Source organism: Malurus melanocephalus, unplaced genomic scaffold, assembly GCF_030028575.1.
Source record: "Malurus melanocephalus ecotype Western Australia unplaced genomic scaffold, MMel_1.1 scaffold_59, whole genome shotgun sequence".
Lineage (NCBI taxonomy): Eukaryota > Metazoa > Chordata > Aves > Passeriformes > Maluridae > Malurus > Malurus melanocephalus.
This window is the reverse complement of record NW_026623291.1, coordinates 801,848-821,595: the sequence shown is the minus strand read 5'-3', so window position 1 is coordinate 821,595 and position 19,748 is coordinate 801,848. Positions and strand designations below refer to the sequence as shown.

At 44.9% G+C, this 19,748-nt stretch overlaps 2 protein-coding genes across 2 annotated transcripts; one reads left to right on the top strand and one right to left on the bottom strand.

Annotated features, from left to right (window-relative positions):
* Positions 1 to 318: 318 nt before the first annotated feature.
* On the bottom strand, positions 319 to 6,404 carry DDX27 (DEAD-box helicase 27). Its single transcript, XM_057365928.1, has 21 exons — positions 6,237 to 6,404; positions 6,017 to 6,151; positions 5,856 to 5,915; positions 5,432 to 5,582; positions 5,150 to 5,196; positions 4,906 to 4,992; positions 4,047 to 4,152; positions 3,790 to 3,963; positions 3,352 to 3,502; positions 3,100 to 3,199; positions 2,849 to 2,990; positions 2,621 to 2,774; positions 2,423 to 2,504; positions 2,171 to 2,348; positions 1,941 to 2,047; positions 1,686 to 1,791; positions 1,490 to 1,584; positions 1,264 to 1,390; positions 945 to 1,029; positions 678 to 752; positions 319 to 402 (listed from the first exon to the last, which is right to left on the bottom strand). Exons 1-21 carry the CDS (start codon positions 6,330 to 6,332, stop codon positions 387 to 389), a joined length of 2,274 nt encoding a protein of 757 aa, XP_057221911.1. The 5' UTR covers positions 6,333 to 6,404; the 3' UTR covers positions 319 to 386.
* A 50-nt stretch (positions 6,405 to 6,454) lies between these two features.
* On the top strand, positions 6,455 to 19,748 carry ZNFX1 (zinc finger NFX1-type containing 1). The gene is made up of 13 exons (XM_057365913.1): positions 6,455 to 6,944; positions 7,613 to 9,598; positions 10,387 to 10,512; positions 10,942 to 11,090; positions 11,288 to 11,431; positions 11,892 to 12,000; positions 12,252 to 12,496; positions 12,620 to 12,759; positions 13,075 to 13,229; positions 13,863 to 14,008; positions 14,366 to 14,476; positions 15,191 to 15,286; positions 17,213 to 19,748. Exons 1-13 carry the CDS (start codon positions 6,893 to 6,895, stop codon positions 19,643 to 19,645), a joined length of 5,892 nt encoding a protein of 1,963 aa, XP_057221896.1. The 5' UTR covers positions 6,455 to 6,892; the 3' UTR covers positions 19,646 to 19,748.

The following is a 19,748-nucleotide window of genomic DNA, read 5'->3' as shown; positions in this document are numbered from 1 at the left end:
CAGGTAGTTTGAGAAACTTCTCTTATAGAAATGGGTTCTGATCCACAACAGCTTCAGCTCTGTTAAGATCACAGAAGTATATGAGCAAACTTTGTCCAGTTTTTGCCTTAAAAAACAACTTCCATGAACTAGAAAGATGTAACATTTTCCAGCTCTCAGTTCTAGCTATCACAAAACAAACATTTTTAAAGAAAAATAATCCTTTATTTCACTTGCTGCCACAGATGTTTTCAYAGTCTTAACCAAGTATTGACAAACATCCCAGAACTACTTCAAAACTTCAAGGAGACAACTTCAGTAAAACTGAAGATTTTCTTCGAGTAGTAAGAAATGGAGGGCCTGTACAGTGTTTCTGAAATTACCCATTTGGTAACTGCCAACAGTTCTTACTTTCTCTTGTACCTGAAAGATAATTGAAATAACATTCCATCAACCCAACTCTCAATGACAGATGAGGAGCAGCACTGAGCATTTTCTAGGCAAAATGGTCTCCWCAGAGAAGCCTAGGAATGTGCTAGTAAAGGCAGTATCCTTGATTACCCCCTGGCATCAGACCTGCAATGAGGGTACTGTAGAACCAGCAAACCTTTTAGCAAGGGCCTTTAAAGAATCACAAGAGGAAAAAGAAGAAAGTAGGAGAAAAGGGGCCAAAACTTGAATAATAAAGGCAACTATACCTGGACTTGGATTTGAAGTTTCCTCCTTTCCTKCGTTGGGCAATACCCAACCGTTTTCGATCTTCAAATGATGGGCTTTTRAGAGAGAGGGGTGGGAGGAGAGGTCAGACAAGCCACAGAATTGTATCAATAGGACAGATACTTTTCAAAAGAACCCCACCCACCTTTTCCCCCCAGTATCAGTTAAAGCATCCCTCAGAAAGTACAGAGAGGCAAACATTGTCACCTACTGCAGTCTGCACTAATGTGGACCCGCTAAGACCTTACCCGGCACGGTACTGCTTCAGAGCCTTCCTGCTTGTGTTGGTCAGCTCTTCATCAAACACAGACAATTTTTTCTTCTTCTTGGGACCTAACAAACGATAATCAGAACACTGGTTGTAAATGGAAGGCCACAGCGTCATCTCAGTACTCTTGAACACAATTATCCTAAGCATGAGGCAAATGACTGCAAACATGGACCCTTGGCCAGCATTTGTGGCCATTCCTTCCAAGATCAGTGCCTCCCTTTATACAAACTGGTTTAATTTAYCTGTTTCTAGCAAAGTAAGTGACAAAAGTTAGCTGTAAAACAAAAGTCTCTTACCTGCTGGTGCTGCTGCTGGTTCCTCTTCTGGCAAGGCTCTGGCTCTCTTTGCTCGGCGATTCCTCTTTGCCAGCCGCTCAGCATACATTTGAGATTTCAAGATTTCAAACTGTGACCTCTCCTCTGCCTGAAAGGTGTTAAAATGCAAGTTTGCAGTAATGTGAGGTTTTGCTAACAGAAAACTGTAAGTCCACCCAGGATCCCAATTGTTCACCAATGTACTCACTGTCATTTGGCCTTTTTTCTTTGTGTCCTGTACAAATTTCTTCCTTTTCTTTTTCCCTCGTAGTGCTAGGTCAAATTCCTGCAGGGCTTTAGCCACTGGAAATAGGAAGAAAAACAGAATAAAGGACCTCTTAAAGCAYAGAGCAGAGGCCAGCTGCAGCTATAGAATGTTACATAGCAACAGTGTCATGACTCACATTTCTCCTTCTTCCTCTCCTCACGGGTCTGGAACCAACTTCTCTCCAAACCGTCACTTCCACTTTCTTTTTTTCCTGACTCCAGCTGCTTTTTTGCCTTGTTGATCTGTGGTAATTCAGGAAAGCAGTGARTGCATGATGGCTAAAAAATACACCCCTCTTCCCTTTCTAAAGTAGGCAGGTTAACTACATTTAGGGTAACCTCATTGTGGACTGTATCTAACCAGATACTAAAAAAATTCTTAAATTGCTTACCTGGGCCTCTGACTGCTGCATCTCRCGTTCCTCACGCTCCAAGCAAAGAACTGCATAGATATCTTTCTCTAGATTCTCAATCTTCTCCCGAAATYTTAATATGACATCTGAAAACAATACCATATGAATATCACATTCATCTCATTGTAAGTTCATCTTGTTTTTCAGCACCTCCTTTACCACATTCCCTGCATATCCTCTCCTGCTCTTTCCCTCAGTGAAGGACATACCTTGGGGGAGGATTCTGGCTTTCACTGCTGTTTTAGCAGTCTTGACAATATCCTTCAGCATCTTCCGCTCTTCCTCACCCACAAGTGAGACTGAACGACCAGCCTTSCCTGCCCTGGCTGTCCGACCCACACGGTGGACGTAGTGTTTGATGGTGTTAGGCATGGTAAAATTGATTACCTGTAACAGAAACAGTGTTAGTAGGGAAAGAACATGAAAGGCCCATTACAAAGCTCAGTGCCCCAAATACTCACYGTTTTAACACCTTCAATATCAAGTCCACGTGCAGCCACATCTGTAGCTACCAGAATATCAATCTGCTCATCCTTAAAGCGCCTGAGCAGAGAAAGCAAACGCATTAGCGGCAATGAATGTAGCAATCTACCTCTGCACTAAAACTTTCAACTTGGAACCTCTTTTTAGCTGAGGATTGCAAGTAAACCTGCTAATACCTGAGTGATTCCAGCCGCTGTGTCTGAGAGAGGTTCCCATGAAGCTCTCCCACCCGCAGGCCCATCAGTCCAAGCAGGATGTGCATGCGGTGAGCTTGCTTCTTGGTCTGCGTGAAGAGCATCACATGATCTTGGAATGTTCGTGTCAGCAGAGCTGCAAGAAAGTCCTCTCAGAAGCCTGCTCCACAGTCCCTCACTGATTCCAGCCTGTCTTTACTCAWCACTGACCTGTTACAATGGCTTCACGGTCCCCCTCTCGGTTGGGTCTGATACGGATAAATTCCTGCCGCAGGAAAGGCGCAACATCTGTGTTGCTGTTCACAAAAATTCGGACGGGATTTTTCAGGGATACCGAAGCCAAATCTTTCACCTACAGAAACAGGTTAAGAAAAAAATAGTCCACGTGATTTCTGGCAAAGGACCAAACAAACTCCCATTCAACTTCCTGCCTCAATATGCTTCCCAGAAGCTTGCCTTACCTCCTCAGTCATTGTGGCAGAGAAAAGCATTGTCTGACGGTGGTGAGAACACAACCTGATTATTTCCTTCATCTGTTCTTCAAAGTATTCATCCAGCATCCTACACAGAAGAAAAACAGCAAGGTAAAGCAGCTTCACCTGGTCCTAGCTAAAAAACATTACATAAGTCAGGACAACAAGGACAGCCCTATAGCCTGGGAARAGAAAAGCAGAAAACTCCTATGTTTTTCACTGCTGTCCTGCTTAYCCTACCTGTCTGCTTCATCCAAAATCAGCACCTCAACACTGCTCAGGTGGAAAGAAGGGCAGTTGTGGAGATGATCAATCAGTCGCCCAGGAGTGGCAATGAGAATGTCTGGCCCAGAGCGTAGAGCTGCTTCTTGAGTCTTCACATCCAGACCACCTGAAAGAGAGAGAATACAAATTGCTGGACCCCCAAGCAGATGGATGCAAACTGCCTGATGAATGGGAAACACCTCAGATTAAACCACATTCATATATGGAAGTGACCCCATATTTTCTTTCCCAGAAACCACAAAATAAGTACAGCACAATATTGGAAAGTAAGATTTTAAACCAAAACATATCTACTAGAAGTATAATAACCATATAGCCTCCAGTTTTACACACAGAATTCCCAGTTTTGTGTAATGGTTTACACTGAGCTGCACAGTTCATGTCAGTACTCACCTACTGCAAGGCAAGTTGTGACATTGCTGAACTGTGCCAGCTGTTTTGTGACAGAGTGGACCTGAATACCCAGTTCTCGTGTTGGCACCAGAACCAGTACACGTGTTATCGGAGCCTGGCGAGGTTTGTAAATCAGGCGCTCAAGGACAGGCAAGATGAAGGCAGCTGTTTTACCTAAAGACAAAAATTAGGAAGAGTTACCAATTATTGTGAATAGCTAATTCTCCGCGTTTCCTATGGCCTGCTCAAGCCCCTACCTGTCCCAGTGGCAGCACAAGCACAAATATCCTTTCCCAGAAGACCCACTGGAATACAAGCCTTCTGAATTGGGGTTGGTTGCTTGAAGCCAAGAGCTGTGACTGCCTACAAAGGAGAGAGAGCAATTAAACTCTGTCTCTGGCATGGCCACACCTAGAGTACTGTGTGAAACTCTGGACTTCTGAGCACAAGAGACATGGACATACTGGAGACTAGCAAAGGGCTACGAAGAATTATGAAGGGCTTGGAGGCACTTCATGTATGGGGAAAGGCTGATAAAGCTGGGACTGCTCAGCCTGGAGAAGAGAAGGCTCAAGGAGAAACTGGTCAATGTCAATAAATACTTSATGGGAGGGTGAAAAGAGGTTGGAGCCAGGCTCTGWTCAGTGGTGACCAGAGAAAGATGCAATGGGCACAAACTGAAACACAGGTTCCCTCTGAACACCAGGAAACACTTTTTCTCCCTCAGGGTGACTTAGCACAGGCACTAGGTGGACAGAGAGGTTGCAGTTTCCATCCCTGGTGATATTCAAAGCTATCTGGACATGTTCATGGGCAGCAGCTCTAAGTGGCCCTGCTTGAGCAGGGGTTGGACAAGAGGATCTCCAATGTCCCTTCCAACCTCAACCATGCTGTGAAAAGTCTCACTCAAGATGGTGTTGACACATTGCAAATCAAAGAATAGTTTCCATTAACTTGTAATAACAGCTCCTAAAGGACTATCACACTAGCTCCCAAATAATTTTATTTTTAACGAGGTTGCAAAGAGAAGAGGAATTTGACAGTTCTAATAGGTGGCAGGGAGTCTATACAACATTCTTCAGAATAACATGTGTAATAAATAAACCAGGTAAATACCTTTAGCAAAGGTCGTGAAAGATTCATGTCCTGGAATGACAGGTTATCGTCATATTGAGAGGCATCTTCAAAAAAGCTCTCTGCTTCCTAGAAACAGGAACAACAACAAAACTGGAACAACACAGGCAGCAACATAACATGTTACCAAAGGGCTCTGGGCTGGTTTTTGAGCTATGGTTTGTTAATCAAGCCAAATAYCTCCACAAGAAATTATGCAGGAATTTGACTAGTTTTTAACACTTACTGCTTTTCCCTTTTTTGATCTCCTCTTTTCCTTCACTTTGACCTTATCTGGAGAGAAAGAGAAATGTGACAGGAATTAAGAAATGTGACAGGAATTAACAGCTAAACACATAACAAGATGTTGTGAACTATCTTAATCTTATAACCTCATACTTTTTGCTGTCAATTGAGATGCTGGGGAAGAAGCCTCAGAAACAAACAGAGGCACATAATGGAATAAAATTGCTAAGTAAATACCCTTCTTCAGGGAAGAGTTTAGTTACGGCTATTGTATAGCTGATACCTGCTTTTGTGTAGATACTTTCATCATCCATTGAATACTCAGATTCCTCATCTTCTTCATCCCTACTRCAATCCTCACACTCCTTTTTGGTTTGATCATCTTCAGCCTCAGCATCTTCATCTTTCACTTTTGCTTGTTTAGCTTCTCTTTCCTAAAAAAATATAACTCCAAAAATGTCTTAAGAAGAAAGGATGAAGAAGAAACTTCAATCCTTTGTAACCCTGTGYTTACTATTATAAGTCCATTCACAAATCCATGGTTCTGCATAACTTTAATCATTAATAATTCTGCAGCCTCATCTGTTCAGCAACACATGACATGTGGCAGCAAACCCAGCTGAAGTGATGAGCTGCAGCCAGAGCACTGTGGCTGAGGGAATAGCCAAACAYATATCAGTCTTTTCAGCAATGAGAAAGACCCTTACCTGGAGCTTCCTTTTCTGTCTCACTTTCTCAATCTTTTCATCCAGCGTCGTAGCTGCTTTCTAGGCAGAAAATCACAACAGAGAAGCTGTAAGAGGAGCTCGAGAGAGCAGCGGGCGCTGTGGCCTCTGGCACCGCAGCTCCATCCGGCCTTAGGCCTCACCTTGCCGCGGAGCTGCCGCAGTGCCGCCGTCCACGCGTCCWCCCCGCCGGCCTCCACCTCCTCGAACACGAAGTCGGCGCTGAAGTCCCCGCGGGAAGGTCCCCGCCGCCTGGAGCCCGGCGCCCGGGGCAGCTCCTGCGGTAAYACCCGTGAGCAAGGACCGCGCCACGGCCCCGCCACACCGGCCCGGCCCGCGGCTCCCGCGCCCACCCGGCCGCACCTCCTCATCCTCGGAGTCGTCAGATTCGGAGTCCACGGGCACCACGTCCCCCTCGGCGATGGTGCCCACCAGGCCCAGGCTCTCCAGCGTGGCCATGGCTCTCAGCYGGAACCCCGCGGCACACGCGTGCGCTGGGCCGGGCCGGGGGCCGGGCGAGGGGCCGGACCCGGGAGGGTGGGCAGAGCCGCGGCTGCCCCGCCCCGCAATGCCGGGAAAGGAAACCGAAAGCAATGGTGGCAGGGTGGGATAGGTGGTGCTAGGCTGTGTTTCCCATCCTTTGCATTTCCCTTCCCTTGCGCTTCCTTTCCCTTGCGCTTCCTTTCTTCTTCTTTTTCCTTCTCCTTCTCTTCGCTTTCCCTTCCCGCGGAGAAAGAAGGAGAAGCTCCSTTTCAGGGGCGCTGCCCGCCAGTGACGAGCTGTACAGGGCTCTGCCCACCGGGCGGGACTTGCGGGGAACTGGAAAGTAAAACTTTACGGGGAATTGGAAGGGGAAGCGCTCTTGGGTATCGGGGCAGAGCCGGCGGCTCCCGAGCTGTGCGGATCGCGCTGCGCAGCATCGCCCGTGTGCGGAGGCAGGAGCGCCACGGTCCCCAGCGCCCAGCGCTGTCCTCGCCCCGCAGAGCTGGAACAGACCCAGAGGAGTCCCCGGCCGGGCGATGGAGGGTCCTGGGCAGGAGGGTCCTCGGCACCCCCGAGRTGGAGCGAGAGGTGAGGGTCTCCCGGGGAATGCAGGGCTGGAGAGATGGGGGTGGTGCTGGTGCAGGGGAATCCGCTACTCCTCTGCTTGTATACAGCGAAATTTTCCCTCAGGGCTGAGTTTCAACAGTTCCCTATTTGCCCTTGGAATCTGTTCAGGGCCCTKTTGGGTCGCAGCAGCCTTTTGCTATTTGTTCCTCTTGGCAGTCAGTGCTTCCCTAAGCGTCCCGTGGCGACCCTGACAAAGGCTCTATAGCCTGTGCTTCCGGCTACTCCGAAAAGCTGGACTTTAACCAGAAGCTCCATGTTTGAATGTGCTGTATACAGCCAGTCCAAGTCAGCTGCGGCTGCCTCTGTCATTGTTTCACTGACGACTAACTCCCGAGGAAATGCAGGAAACTTCATCTTATTTCTGCTTTCAGTTCTGTGGAAAAAATTTTGGTTTTTAGTGTCTGTTTAACTCAAGTGAACTCCAAGCATTGCACTCTCTTTAGCAGTTAAAAACGGGGGTACAAATGAGTCATGAATTTGAAAGTCTGTGTGCAAATGTAATCATTTTTTAACTTGATGCCAAATGCTGACTGTCTGGCCAATATGCCCATGCATCTTTGTTGGGAGGTGTGTTAATGTGGTTGATTTATAATTAAGGAKTKTTTTTTTTTTTTTTTTTTTTTTTTAAGGGCATGTACTTCATTTGGACACCGGCTTTATAGGAAGGAGCAGAACAGGCCGGACACCTCAGTTAGGGGAAAACCTCCAAGACAGTAATTATATTCCTCCACCTGGGCAAAGAGAASAGAGATTTGGCAGTTTAATTGTAAAGGTGCCTGAATCAAGTAAAAACAAGCCAAGAAGCCAAGGTCAACAGGCCAACAGTGGAACCACTGGATTCTGGACTAAACAGGAAAATGAGGGAAGGAGAATGAGGTATCAAGGTGGGCAAACACATGATAGGGACAGAGAACCCTGGAATGAGCAAGAAAATGTATTTAGAGGAAGGAGGTATCAGCTTGGACAAGCCCRTGAGAGGACCAGAGGATCCTGGAATGAGCAAGAAAATGGAGGCAGGGGAAGAAGATATCAAGGTGGACAAGCTCAGAGAAGAGATAGAGGGAGAGGGCTGAGGAGTGGGTGGGAAAATGAAGGTAGCAGGCAGAGGATGCAACCTCAGGAGAACCCTCATTTCTGCCAGATTGTTAACCCAGGTGGTGCCCACTACAGTGAGCAGCCTCGGCAAGTCAGAAGGATTGGCTATAAATTCCTGGAAAGTCTCCTSGAGAAAGACCCCTCAGAAGTTGTCATCACACTTGCTTCCAGTTCGGGGTTGAAGGAACTTCTTTCCCAAACAACTATGAACCACAATTTCGTTCAGCTCATTTGCCGGGTACTTCAAAAAGCATGCAGTTCCCAAATGGATAGACAGAATGTCCAAAAGCTTCTTGGAGTGGTGAGGGAGTCCAACTTTCTCAAGATCTGTCTGCCACAGTATGTGTCTGACATGGTAACAGAAGTAGTTCCTGCTGTACGCCGTGAGTACCCTGAGCATATCAGCAACATCATTTCACTTCTTCAGGACCTGATCAGTACTTTCCCAGCCAGCTCTGTACAGARAGTCTCCATTCTCTTGACAGTCTTGCCAGCATCCGTAAATGCCYTGAGAGCTTCTGGTGTGACCATCACAGAAGAGACAGAGAAGAATCTCAATAGAGTCCAGATGCTCATGCAGCATCTGCAGGAAAAGAGACGTGAAGGCACACTGAGGACTGATAACTGTACATTTATGAAACCTCAAGACGGSCAAGAAGAAACCTATCGTTTCATGAGCATTTATCCAACATATGATGAGGTACACTGTAATGAGAAACCTTTTCTACATCCCAATATTGTTTCTGGAAGATATGAAAGTGCCAGCATTTATCTTGACACCCACTTCCGACTTTTGAGAGAAGACTTTGTGAGGCCTTTAAGGGAAGGTATCATGGAGGTTTTGCAGAGCCTTCAGGACAGAAATTTGAGAAAGAAAAAATTTGATGATATCAGGATCTACTTTGACACACGGATTATTGCCCTGCGTTGTACCTCAACTGGTATTGCTTACAAGGTCCAATTTGACACAAAACCATTGAGGTTTGTTCAGTGGCAGAATTCTAAACGATTGATCTATGGATCCCTGGTCTGCATGTCCCAAGATCACTTTGAAACATTCCTTTTCGCCACTGTTTCTAATCGTAATGCTGCAGAACTTGTCAATGGGAATGTGGAGCTGTGTTTTGATGAAGAGAGCCAGCTACTGCTTGACGATGTCCGACCCTCAGACTCTTTCCTCATGGTAGAGACAACTGCCTACTTTGAGGCCTATCGGCATGTGTTAGAAGGGTTGCAGGAAATGCRGAAAGAAGATATCCCATTCCCGAAGTACATTGTGGAATGTGATGCAGATGTGAAGGAGCCGGCGTACCTGACAGAGGATACTGCCTACAACTTTGCACCCTTGGTGAAGACTTCACGTCTAGAGAAGTGCCCCGATACCTTGAGAAGTGTCTGTGTTCTAGATCCCAATCAATGGCTTTCAATGGAAGCCTTGAAATTGGATGACTCTCAGATTCAGGCATTGAATCTTGCACTCACCAAGGARCTGGCTATTATCCAAGGACCTCCTGGCACTGGTGAGAAATATTTGCTTAAAGGCTCTGTAATCTAAGGAGTTCTCGTTGATTCCCCTATCTGGGTAGATTAACTTCAGAGAAAGCCAGCTGTACTGTCTCCAAAGCTTTAGTCCTGTGACTAATTAATGATTGAGTGGCCCAGATAGCGTGACCTATGGAGACAGTTAATATCCTCAGATACCCATGTCTGATCTGTGCCCACCTAGATGCGAGTAGACACCAGCTGCACTGTTTGTTGCACTTGCATATTGGGGTGAAAAAGTTTTCAATCACCTTTGAGAACATGGTCCCTCTTGCTGTGCAGCACTCTCCTACTTGTCTTCATGGCATGTGAGAGCATTGGCAGCATTCAGCCATGAACCATTTTCTGAATAAAGTATTACAAGAAYAATTCAATTTTTTAAAATGGTACCTGAACTAAACAAGCACCAGTGCTTGCATTCTACTAGTATGTGGATGTTTTACATGCAGCCAATGTCACATATGACACCAGTATCAGAGTGGGCTGGGGKATGCAGTGAAAGAGAAAACCTTGTGTCCAGGTTTGCTGTATATCCAAAAAACAACATTCTTGCAGATTGTGGCCTGACTCAACCACAGGCCAGAAAGTCAGTGTCATACTACTTCGTCTACATTTTGTAACCTAGTTAACCCTGGGGTCAGTTCTCTTGGTACAGACCAGATTGGCAGCCTAGAAATGAGACTTGTATCCATTTTTGATGGTTTCTATGTTTCAAGGCATTCATAAATGGTGAATATCCTTTTATGATTCTGAGCTTTTTTTGCAGGGAAGACTTACGTGGGTTTGAAGATTGTTCAGGCTCTCTTGACTAATGCGTCCATGTGGCAAAGGACTTACAGTCCCATTCTTATAGTCTGCTACACTAACCATGCAYTGGATCAGTTCTTAGAAGGTAAGAGTAGCTATGGAGGTAGGATGGAGGTAGAATCATAGAGTGGTTTGGGTTGGAAGGACCTTAAAGATCATCTAGTTCCAGCCCACCTGCCATGGACAGGGACACCTTCCACTAGACCAGGTTGCTCCAAGCTCTGTCCAGCCTGTCCTTGAACACCACACGGGAATAGTGCATTCACAAATTCTCCATGCAACCTGTTATTAGAATGTGTAATTAGAATCTATACTGTAACTCTTACTCTGCTCATCTTATGGCATGCTAACCTTCTTTTTGGTGACTCTGGCCCCAKTGACATAGATTAAAAAAACTTCACTTAGAGCAAACCACTGTAGGATTTGCAGACAAAAGGTGTTTTTCCTACCTCTTGTCCTGTTGCTGAAAACTGAGCTTGGCCTCCTAGTTCTAATGTTTTTCTTTCATTCACAGGAATACTCTCATTTCAAAGAGATGGGATAGTGCGTGTTGGGGGCAGGAGTAGCAGTTTGGCCCTGCACAGATGCACCTTAAAGGAGCTGAGGAAGGTGTTTGTTCAAAGAGAAGACTTCCCAGACTACCTTCCCAGAGCTTATGAAAATGTATGTGCAGATCTCCCTGGAATGCTGGTACTGGGTTGCCTGTGCATTGGAGGAGATGATAAACCTCCCCCACACAATGTCTCTCACCTTGTTTTATGCTAAATTTGGCATCTTAATTCTTCTGTCAGCTTTTTGTGTGTTTCCAAACTTTGTTTCTCTGAGTGTGATGCTGACTCCCTTCTCTTTGTTATGCGTAGATAAAGACTGAGATGGAAGATGTTGAGCAGGAGCTCCTTGAAAGAGCAGATCGATTGACATGCACGACCTATGGAATTCTGCATGAGCGCTACTTGAAACCGCATATTGCTCCCCAGCACTGGGCCAGCCTGATGAAGGATCTGGTAAGAGAGGTCCCTTTCTTCTGAGTCAAGCAATCCCAGTGCATGCATACCGTCCTTTCTGCTAACGGGTCTGAGGTTCCCCCAGCACACATCTTTTTACCATCATGAGCATCATTTGGTTATTGGGAAAGTAAGGCAGTGAACTGTGAGCTGTGCCAAATGACAGTAGTCTGGACCAGGCRGGGCAAGCAGGGGCTTTGAATTTTGCTCCTTTAAACTGCAGGGATTCTAAGTGATCTTTAGCAGCGTAACAATCCAAGTGACTAAACGAAAGCTTCTTAAACTGAAGGGAAAGAGGGGTGCCCTTTCTGAAGGTCTGGGGCTGCTTGGAGAGTTTCTAGCTCTGTAGAGTCTCTCGGGGACTTTTCCTAGTTGCCTGCTGCTGTTAGGTGCTGCTTTGGCACCACCCTAGGACTCTGAAGTGCAATAGCCCTGACTGATTCGACTTTTCTTGCATTAGGAGGGCGCTGGGTTACACTACAATGGTTCAATAATTATGGAGTGGTTGGTCCCCGATGAATCTGTCTTCACCCCGAATGCTGCAGAGGGTATATGGGCTGAAAATCCAGGTAAAGCAAACAAAACAAAAAAACTTAACGCAAAAAAGACACCARCCCCCCACACATCCTCTTACAAGTGTGTTTGCCTAAGCAGAGCAATGTGTGCCAGAAAAGAGACCCTGCTACTTAGCAGGCACAGAATGATGTGTGATATTGTGGAGGAGTGGAAAGCAGATTAGCCCTAATTTCCACATAGTGATCTGATTGCTGCACTGGTAGAGTGGCTGTGGCTTACTGCATGTAACTGGTGACTGTCACAGGTGGTGAGSAGGAAAGAGAGGACAAGGGGGAAGGTGAAGCAGAAGAGGAACTTTTGGCGATCCCAGAGATGGCTGACCTGATTGAAGCTGAGAGAATGATTGATGATGAAAAGATAGCAAACCCTCAGAGGAGGAAGGAAGAAGAGGACAGAGCTATTAATGAACTAGCCAGTGCCATGCTGGCTGTGAAGCTGAACCAGGAAGAAGGAACAGCTCAACCACTACAGCAGACCATGCAGTGGGAGGTAACTGTATGCATTAATATGACTATTTAAAGAATAACATGGGGATGCTAACACAAAAGAATCCTTGTGCTATAAGTGCTTTTTTAAGAGTTGGGTTTTTTTTGTTTTTTTTTTTTTTTGCAGGTGGCTCCTGGACAGAGGAGGAAAATGAAGCAGAAGATGAAGCTTACGCTCCCTAAAGTGAAGGCAATGACAGAGTTAGAGGCCGATGCTATTCAGGATCTGTGGAAACTTGACCTGAACTCTCGCTGGAGGCTTTACAGGTGACAGAGCTATTTTGCAGGGCCTGTCAGGCAAGTGTTTCCTAGGATTGTTCCAGGCTGCAAACTGTGTCAAGCYGTGATGTTTCTGCCTCTATCTGTTCAACTCCTTGTTTGAACATGCTTGTTACTACCTTCCTTGTACTGCATGGGAWGCAATGTTATCCCCTGCATTTGTACAAGTTCAGGACTAAGTACAGATGGTAATAATCTGTTACCCAAAAGACACAGGGAAAGTTTTGAACTGAATCCATTCAGAATTTGTGGATCACCATCCTGTTTTCCCTGCAGTGGGTGATAATGGCTCTTTTTTCCCAGGCTTTGGCTGGAGACTTACCGGAGTTTTATTCTAGAGGACATTCGGGAGAGTAAACAGCAGTATCAGGATGCAGCAGAAAGAATGAAAGAACTGAAGCTRAAGGAAGATCTCTTCATTCTCCAAGAGGCCAGAATTGTGGGGATGACAACCACAGGTGCAGAGCAGTTGGGAAACAAACCAGTATTGTATTGCTTCCAGTCATGTTTAAAGAACCTTTTTGCTGACGGATTAGTATCATCTGTGCTGCTTCACAGCCTGGGTCTGGAGCCTTTTTAATCTCTGGCTCTCTTTGCAAGTGGGGCGGTTTTGAGGGTTGTCAATTAGTGGCATGAGCAGCTTCAGAGCCCTTTTGCATTCCCCCATCTTRAGCAGCATTCTTGTAATGGAACTGCACCACTTGTGCCTGAGTAAGGCACAGCTAATGTCTATATTGCTATTCCAGGATATCTCCAGYAACTTCTGGAGATGGTAATGTCAAGGTCGTTGTAGTATGTCCCTTTGAAGAGACCACATAGGCTTATTTATGTGTGTAGAACAATGTATTGAGTATATCTTTTGTCTCAATTGAGAAAGGACTAAGGTAAGCATAGGAATAATTCCCACCTGCCTTCTTTAATAACTCTTCATAGAGAAGCCAGGTATGGATTCAAAAATCTGAGTGTTGAAATGGGGAATATTGGGAAGAATCCCAGTCTTTTCTGGGACAGAGCCTACTCCTCTCTGTGAAAACTTGTCTTACTGCTTGAGTGTAGTTACATCCTAAGGTTTATCTTCTGTCCTTGCTCAGGTGCTGCCAAATACCGACGGATCTTGCAGCACATAAAGCCACAAATCGTAATTGTAGAAGAGGCAGCAGAGGTGCTCGAGGCTCACACCATTACTACTCTGAGTAAAGATTGCCAGCACCTCATCCTCATTGGAGATCACCAGCAGGTAATTTTCATTACTAATGTCTCCATCTGCTGTGCTAATGAACTAGAGCCATCTAAACAAACACAATGTGTGAAAATTGCCAAGGTTTGTTGCTCTCCACCTTCCACAGACACCATAGGTCCTGTCTCCTGTAGTTTTAGACTAGAGCTCCTATGGAACTGTTGTTTTCGTTCAACTGATACAATTTCAGATGTGCTTCAATTGTGACTGTATCTAGCTTTGATATTTAGCACTTCTGCAAGAATCCAGTCTCTGACCTTTCAGTAGGGTACCAGCCACAGAAAATGAGAGTGAGAAATCTTACTAACAACATAGGACAAACGCTAAAACATGGACCTCCTGTCCCTTCTCTTTCAGTTGCAGCCTAGTGCTAACGTATATGACCTGGCCAAGAACTTCAACCTCGAAGTCTCTCTCTTTGAACGTCTGATCAAAGTGAATTTCCCCTTTGTCTGTCTGAAATATCAAGTAAGGAAGAACTACAAAAAACTCCATGGCATTTGCATTTAGGTTGTTTTAAGTTTGCAATACACTTATGTTTTTATTTATACTGTAAGAGCAGCCCAAAAGAAAAGAATATRCTATCTAACTTCTGAGAAGAATGGSAGGAGCAAACTGAGATAAACAGAATTCCAGTGTATTTTCAGTTATTTTGTGATATGTCTACAGCACTGTGGTTCTCACATTTTTGTGCAAAGAACATGGTTTGTTGTGGCAACTGAAACTTCCAGAAGTTTACAAAGTGAGACAGCACAATTCTTCTCAGGCTGCTTCCTGCTAAAATGCTATAATAAACTATCTTTGTGTCTGGGGAAGTTAATTCTACCACCAGCAGTCTTGTATTAAAGGTACCTGGAAGAGCTCATTTAGTAGTTAGGGTGAAGTGCTGGCTTTTGTTATCTATAAGTGTGCTTAGATTTGCACTGAAATCAGCACTGTTGTACAACAACCTTACCAAGAGATTTTTTTGAAAATACCCTGCTATACCACTCCTGTAGTTGGTGGTGGTGTCAGCAATAGGGTGGAAGAGTGCAGGGGTTGGGAAGTTCTCTCTTCTTATTTTTATTGAAAAGTCATCCTTGTCTTGTATTCAGCCACAGTTTGTACAGTGGAGCAACAGAATATTGACAAGGAAATATGATGCTCCTTCCTCAAGACTGATAAAACTGTTTTGTGTTTCAGCACCGCATGCGCCCTGAAATTGCCCAACTTATCAGTCCTCATATATACCAGAAACTGGAGAACCATCCTTCTGTCCTGGAATATGAGAATATAAAAGTGAGTTTTCAGCAATACAAGTCCCCTGTTACTGGCTAAATGAGTTTTTGCAAAATACACTAATCAAGGATTTCAAACTCTTAGGTCAAATTCAGTTACTGAAATTTACACCCAAACCAAGGAATTGTGTGATACAGAATTAGTAATTTGTAGTTCTTCTGGCATTAGTGATGGAATCCAACACCAAWGACTTTAAAAGAACAGTAAAAAATGGATGAGAAAACAAAAGAATTGTAGGAGTTTCAAAGTTAAGAAGAAATTTTAAATTAAAGACTTAAAGCATAGTATGTGAAACTCCARTACAAGATAGGTGACTAGATTACAGGAACCCTTTTTCCTTGGGTTCTTCCTTTGGGGATTTTACCAATACACAACATCTGCAAAGAAAATCTATGCAAGTATAAAGTAATCACTTATTATCTAACATGCACTATAAACAGCCAGAATTTAGTAAGTTATTAGAATGCTTTCTTTAGGTATTAGACACAAATGTCAGCTTTTGTTTCTTCCTTAATGGTTCTGAGTTTCCATCTTAACACTTACTCCCTGTTTTCTGATTTTTGTTTCCTYGCCCTAATCAGGACTTCATGTATCTCTATGTTGGTGCTTTTCTTGCATCTTTGAACTATTAACAATCATCTCTCTGTCCAGAATTTTCCCTTGCATATCTTGCACAGCCTGTTTGCTGCAGACCCGCTCACARCTCTCTGTCACAAACTGAACTATTTTCCCAGAAGTCTGAGCCAAGGTTACACTTTTACACTGATGGCCTTGGATCTCTGAAACACAAGCCACTGAATTCCCTGAGAGAAGGACTGGAGGCAGATAAAGAAGTAGCATAACAATAGCTTAGCCTATGCAAATCTGTCTTCATAAAAAAAACAGTACTAATTAGGTAAAAGTTTTTTAACTGGATGAGGGAAGCATAGTGAAAACTATAGCAGACTGCTGAAGTCAGACAAGAGAAAATTAATAGTGAAGATTTAATTATTAGAATAAGCTGTCTGGGAAGGTGGCAGGTCCTCTTTTGGTATCTTGAAATCCAGATCAAGTCTTTGTAGATGATAATTTAGTTAAATAAATTAGAAACCCAAACAACCACCCCTCCAAAATCCAACCAAAATTGAATCTTCCCAGCTAGTACAACAACCAATGTAGGTGATGACTGAATTAAATTCTTCTACCCTGGACACTAGGCCACTATGGACACCTTGTAAAACTAGAGATCTAGGTTTGATCTACAAAAAGTTCTTTCCTGATAAAATTAGTCTCTGGGTTTTGGCAGGTAGGACAATAATTTCTTACAAGTAGAATAATTTCAGTTAATAGGTAAAATAAATSAAAGTCCCTGCTAACTGAAGGCAAATAGAATTTCTGAACAGGTGAGCAGTCAACTCCACATACCATGAGCTGGTAAGTGACTACTGGAGTCCTAGCATTCCTAGTTTTYCCGGTGAAAAAGCAATCTTCCTTGTTGCCTTGTTTTTATTGCAGCAACAGAGAAGACATGTTTTAGGCAAGTGCTAAGCCTTGTGCACTGGTAACTTGGTATCTTTTTCCCACAGGGCCAAAACAAGACATTGTTCACACCATTAATATGCTTTGAAAAATGTTACTAACACTTCMAGTTCTCTTTTGTTCTCTTTTGGAAAGGTACAGTAGAAACTTCTCTGGAAAGATAGAGAATAAAATTATCCACAGGAAKTGATTTCATATTAGGATACTGAAGTGTTACCAATAAGCTGAAATTGCAATTTGATTAATAAACTATGGAAATCTRGGAGGAAATCACCTAAATACACAGTAACTCCATACTGTAATAATCTGCTTAAAAGTGCTCCAATTAGTGGATAATCAGGGACATGGAAACAGGCTGGGGCTACAGAAACTAGACTTCCCTTTGCGATGTCCTTCCTCTTGTTTCAGGGCGTCTCAACTAACGTCTTCTTTGTGGAACATCAGGTTCCTGAGCAAGAGATTCAGGAAGGGAAAAGCCACCAGAACCCACATGAAGCCCACTTTGTAGTGGAACTRTGCAAATACTTCTTATGTCAGGGCTATGAACCTTCTAAGATCACCATTCTCACTACTTACACTGGACAGCTCTTCTGTCTGCAAAAGCTCATGCCAGCGAAGATCTTTGAAGGTGTGAAGGTTCATGTAGTAGATAAGTACCAGGGGGAGGAGAATGATATTGTTCTGCTGTCACTGGTGCGGAGCAATGAAGAGGAGAGATCTGGGTTCTTGAAGATCCCTAATCGGATATGTGTGGCATTATCCAGAGCTAAGAAAGGGCTGTATTGTATTGGAAACATGAGAATGCTTGGCAAGGTTCCTCTCTGGAGCAAGATCATTCAAACCCTTGAGGAGAATGGTCACATTGGCCAGTCACTGGARCTTTGCTGTCAAAACCACCCTGAAACCAAGACCCAGGTATCTACAGGTGARGACTTCAACAGAGTCCCGGAGGGAGGCTGTAGTCGTCCCTGTGAGTTTAGATTGAGTTGTGGACATGTTTGTGCAAGGGCATGTCACCCATATGACCCGAAGCAYAAAGATTACCAGTGCCTGAAGCCTTGTCAAAAGGTGCTTTGTGCAGATGGGCACCGCTGCACAAAGCCATGTTATGAGTCCTGCGGAAAATGTGTGGTGAAGGTAGAGAAAACTATTTCTAAGTGTGGCCACACACAGATGGTGCCATGCCATATTCCAGAGAGAGAATTTAAGTGCCTGGAACCTTGCCAGAAGAAGTTAAACTGTGGACACACATGCAGGGATTCCTGTGGGCAGGGATGCACAGTGCCATGTCCTGAACAGGTTACAGCCACACTGAAATGTGGCCACAAGCAGAAAGTTGAATGCTGGATCACTACTACGGATTGTGAAGAGACTGTGAAATGTATGACTGAATGTTCTGTCACACTGGCATGTGGTCATGTATGTTCAGGTTCATGTCATACTTGCTTTGGAGGAAGATTTCATAAGGCATGTAACAGCCCATGCAAGCGCTTCTTGATCTGCTCCCACAAGTGTCAAGAGCCTTGTACTACAGAATGCCCTCCTTGTCAGAARGAATGTGAGAACTACTGTATTCACAGTAAGTGCAAAAAGAAATGTTGGGAAAGCTGTGTTCCTTGTGCCGAGCCATGTGAGTGGCGGTGCCAGCACTACCAGTGTACCAACCTTTGCTCTGAGCCGTGCAACAGGCCTCGCTGCGATGTTCCATGTCCTAAGATACTGCCCTGTGGTCATCCCTGTGCTGGATTGTGTGGAGAGCCCTGTCCAAAGAAGTGCCTTGTTTGTGACCATGAGGAGCTCACTCAGATCTTTTTTGGCTTTGAGGATGACCCAGATGCTCGATTTGTACAGCTTGAAGACTGTGGCCATGTCTTTGAGTCACAAGGCCTTGACCATTATATGGATGAAGATGATGATGCCATCAAGCTGAAGGTATGCCCTATGTGCCAGACACCCATCAGAAAGAATCTGAGATATGGCACCAGTGTGAAAAGGCGGGTGGAGGAGATAGAACGAGTGAAACAGAAAATCCAAGGCCCAGCACAGGAAACTGAATCTAGCAGAAAAAGACTGCAGGCTGCCCTGCTGCAGAGTGTTGACCTAAGGAAAACTCTATGGTCTAAGTACGCCATGCTGTTAGATAAACTAAAAGCTTTTTCCCTCTCCACAAGGAGTATCGGACTAATTGAGAACCTGATTAATTTCTACAAACGTGTAGCAGACTTAATCCATTCTATGGACAAAATTGATGCGAATGAAAAGAAGGGGCTGAGAAAGAGGCTGGATGAAGTCCAGGAGTGGCTGGATAAGCAACGCATCAGTTTTACAGGACAGGAGCTCTCTGACCTGCAGTCTGAGATCCAGAGACTGACTTATTTGCTGAACCTCTTGACATGGTGCAAAGCAAGTAGGATGATGTCCCGAGACATTGCAGCAGAGGTTAATGATGCACGTGAGATCCTGGAAGGGACAAGGAAATTCACGGAGRAGGATGAGGCTGCAGTGAAGGCTCACCTGGAGAAGATCAATGCTCTCTCCACTGTGCCTGTGTCAGGGCTGGGGATTTCTGAAGCTGAGCGGGTGCAGATTGTCACTGCTATTGGCTATCGCCCGGGCCACTGGTTCAAGTGCAAAAATGGACATATCTAYGTGATTGGGGAGTGTGGGGGAGCAATGCAGAGGAGTACGTGCCCTGAATGCCATGAAGTCATCGGCGGCACAAACCACACACTGGASAGCAGCAACAGCCTGGCCCCAGAGATGGACGGGGCGAGCCACGCAGCCTGGTCCGATGTAGCCAACAATATGCTCAACTTCGAGGACCTCCGCCACCTGATGTAGTGCGGTGTGAGCCTCGCTTCTTACCACAGATGTGCGCGCACGGCCGGCCACAGCCCGATTGCTTTCACTGTTTCCTTCCTCGCTAATAAAGTGTGTATCGCTG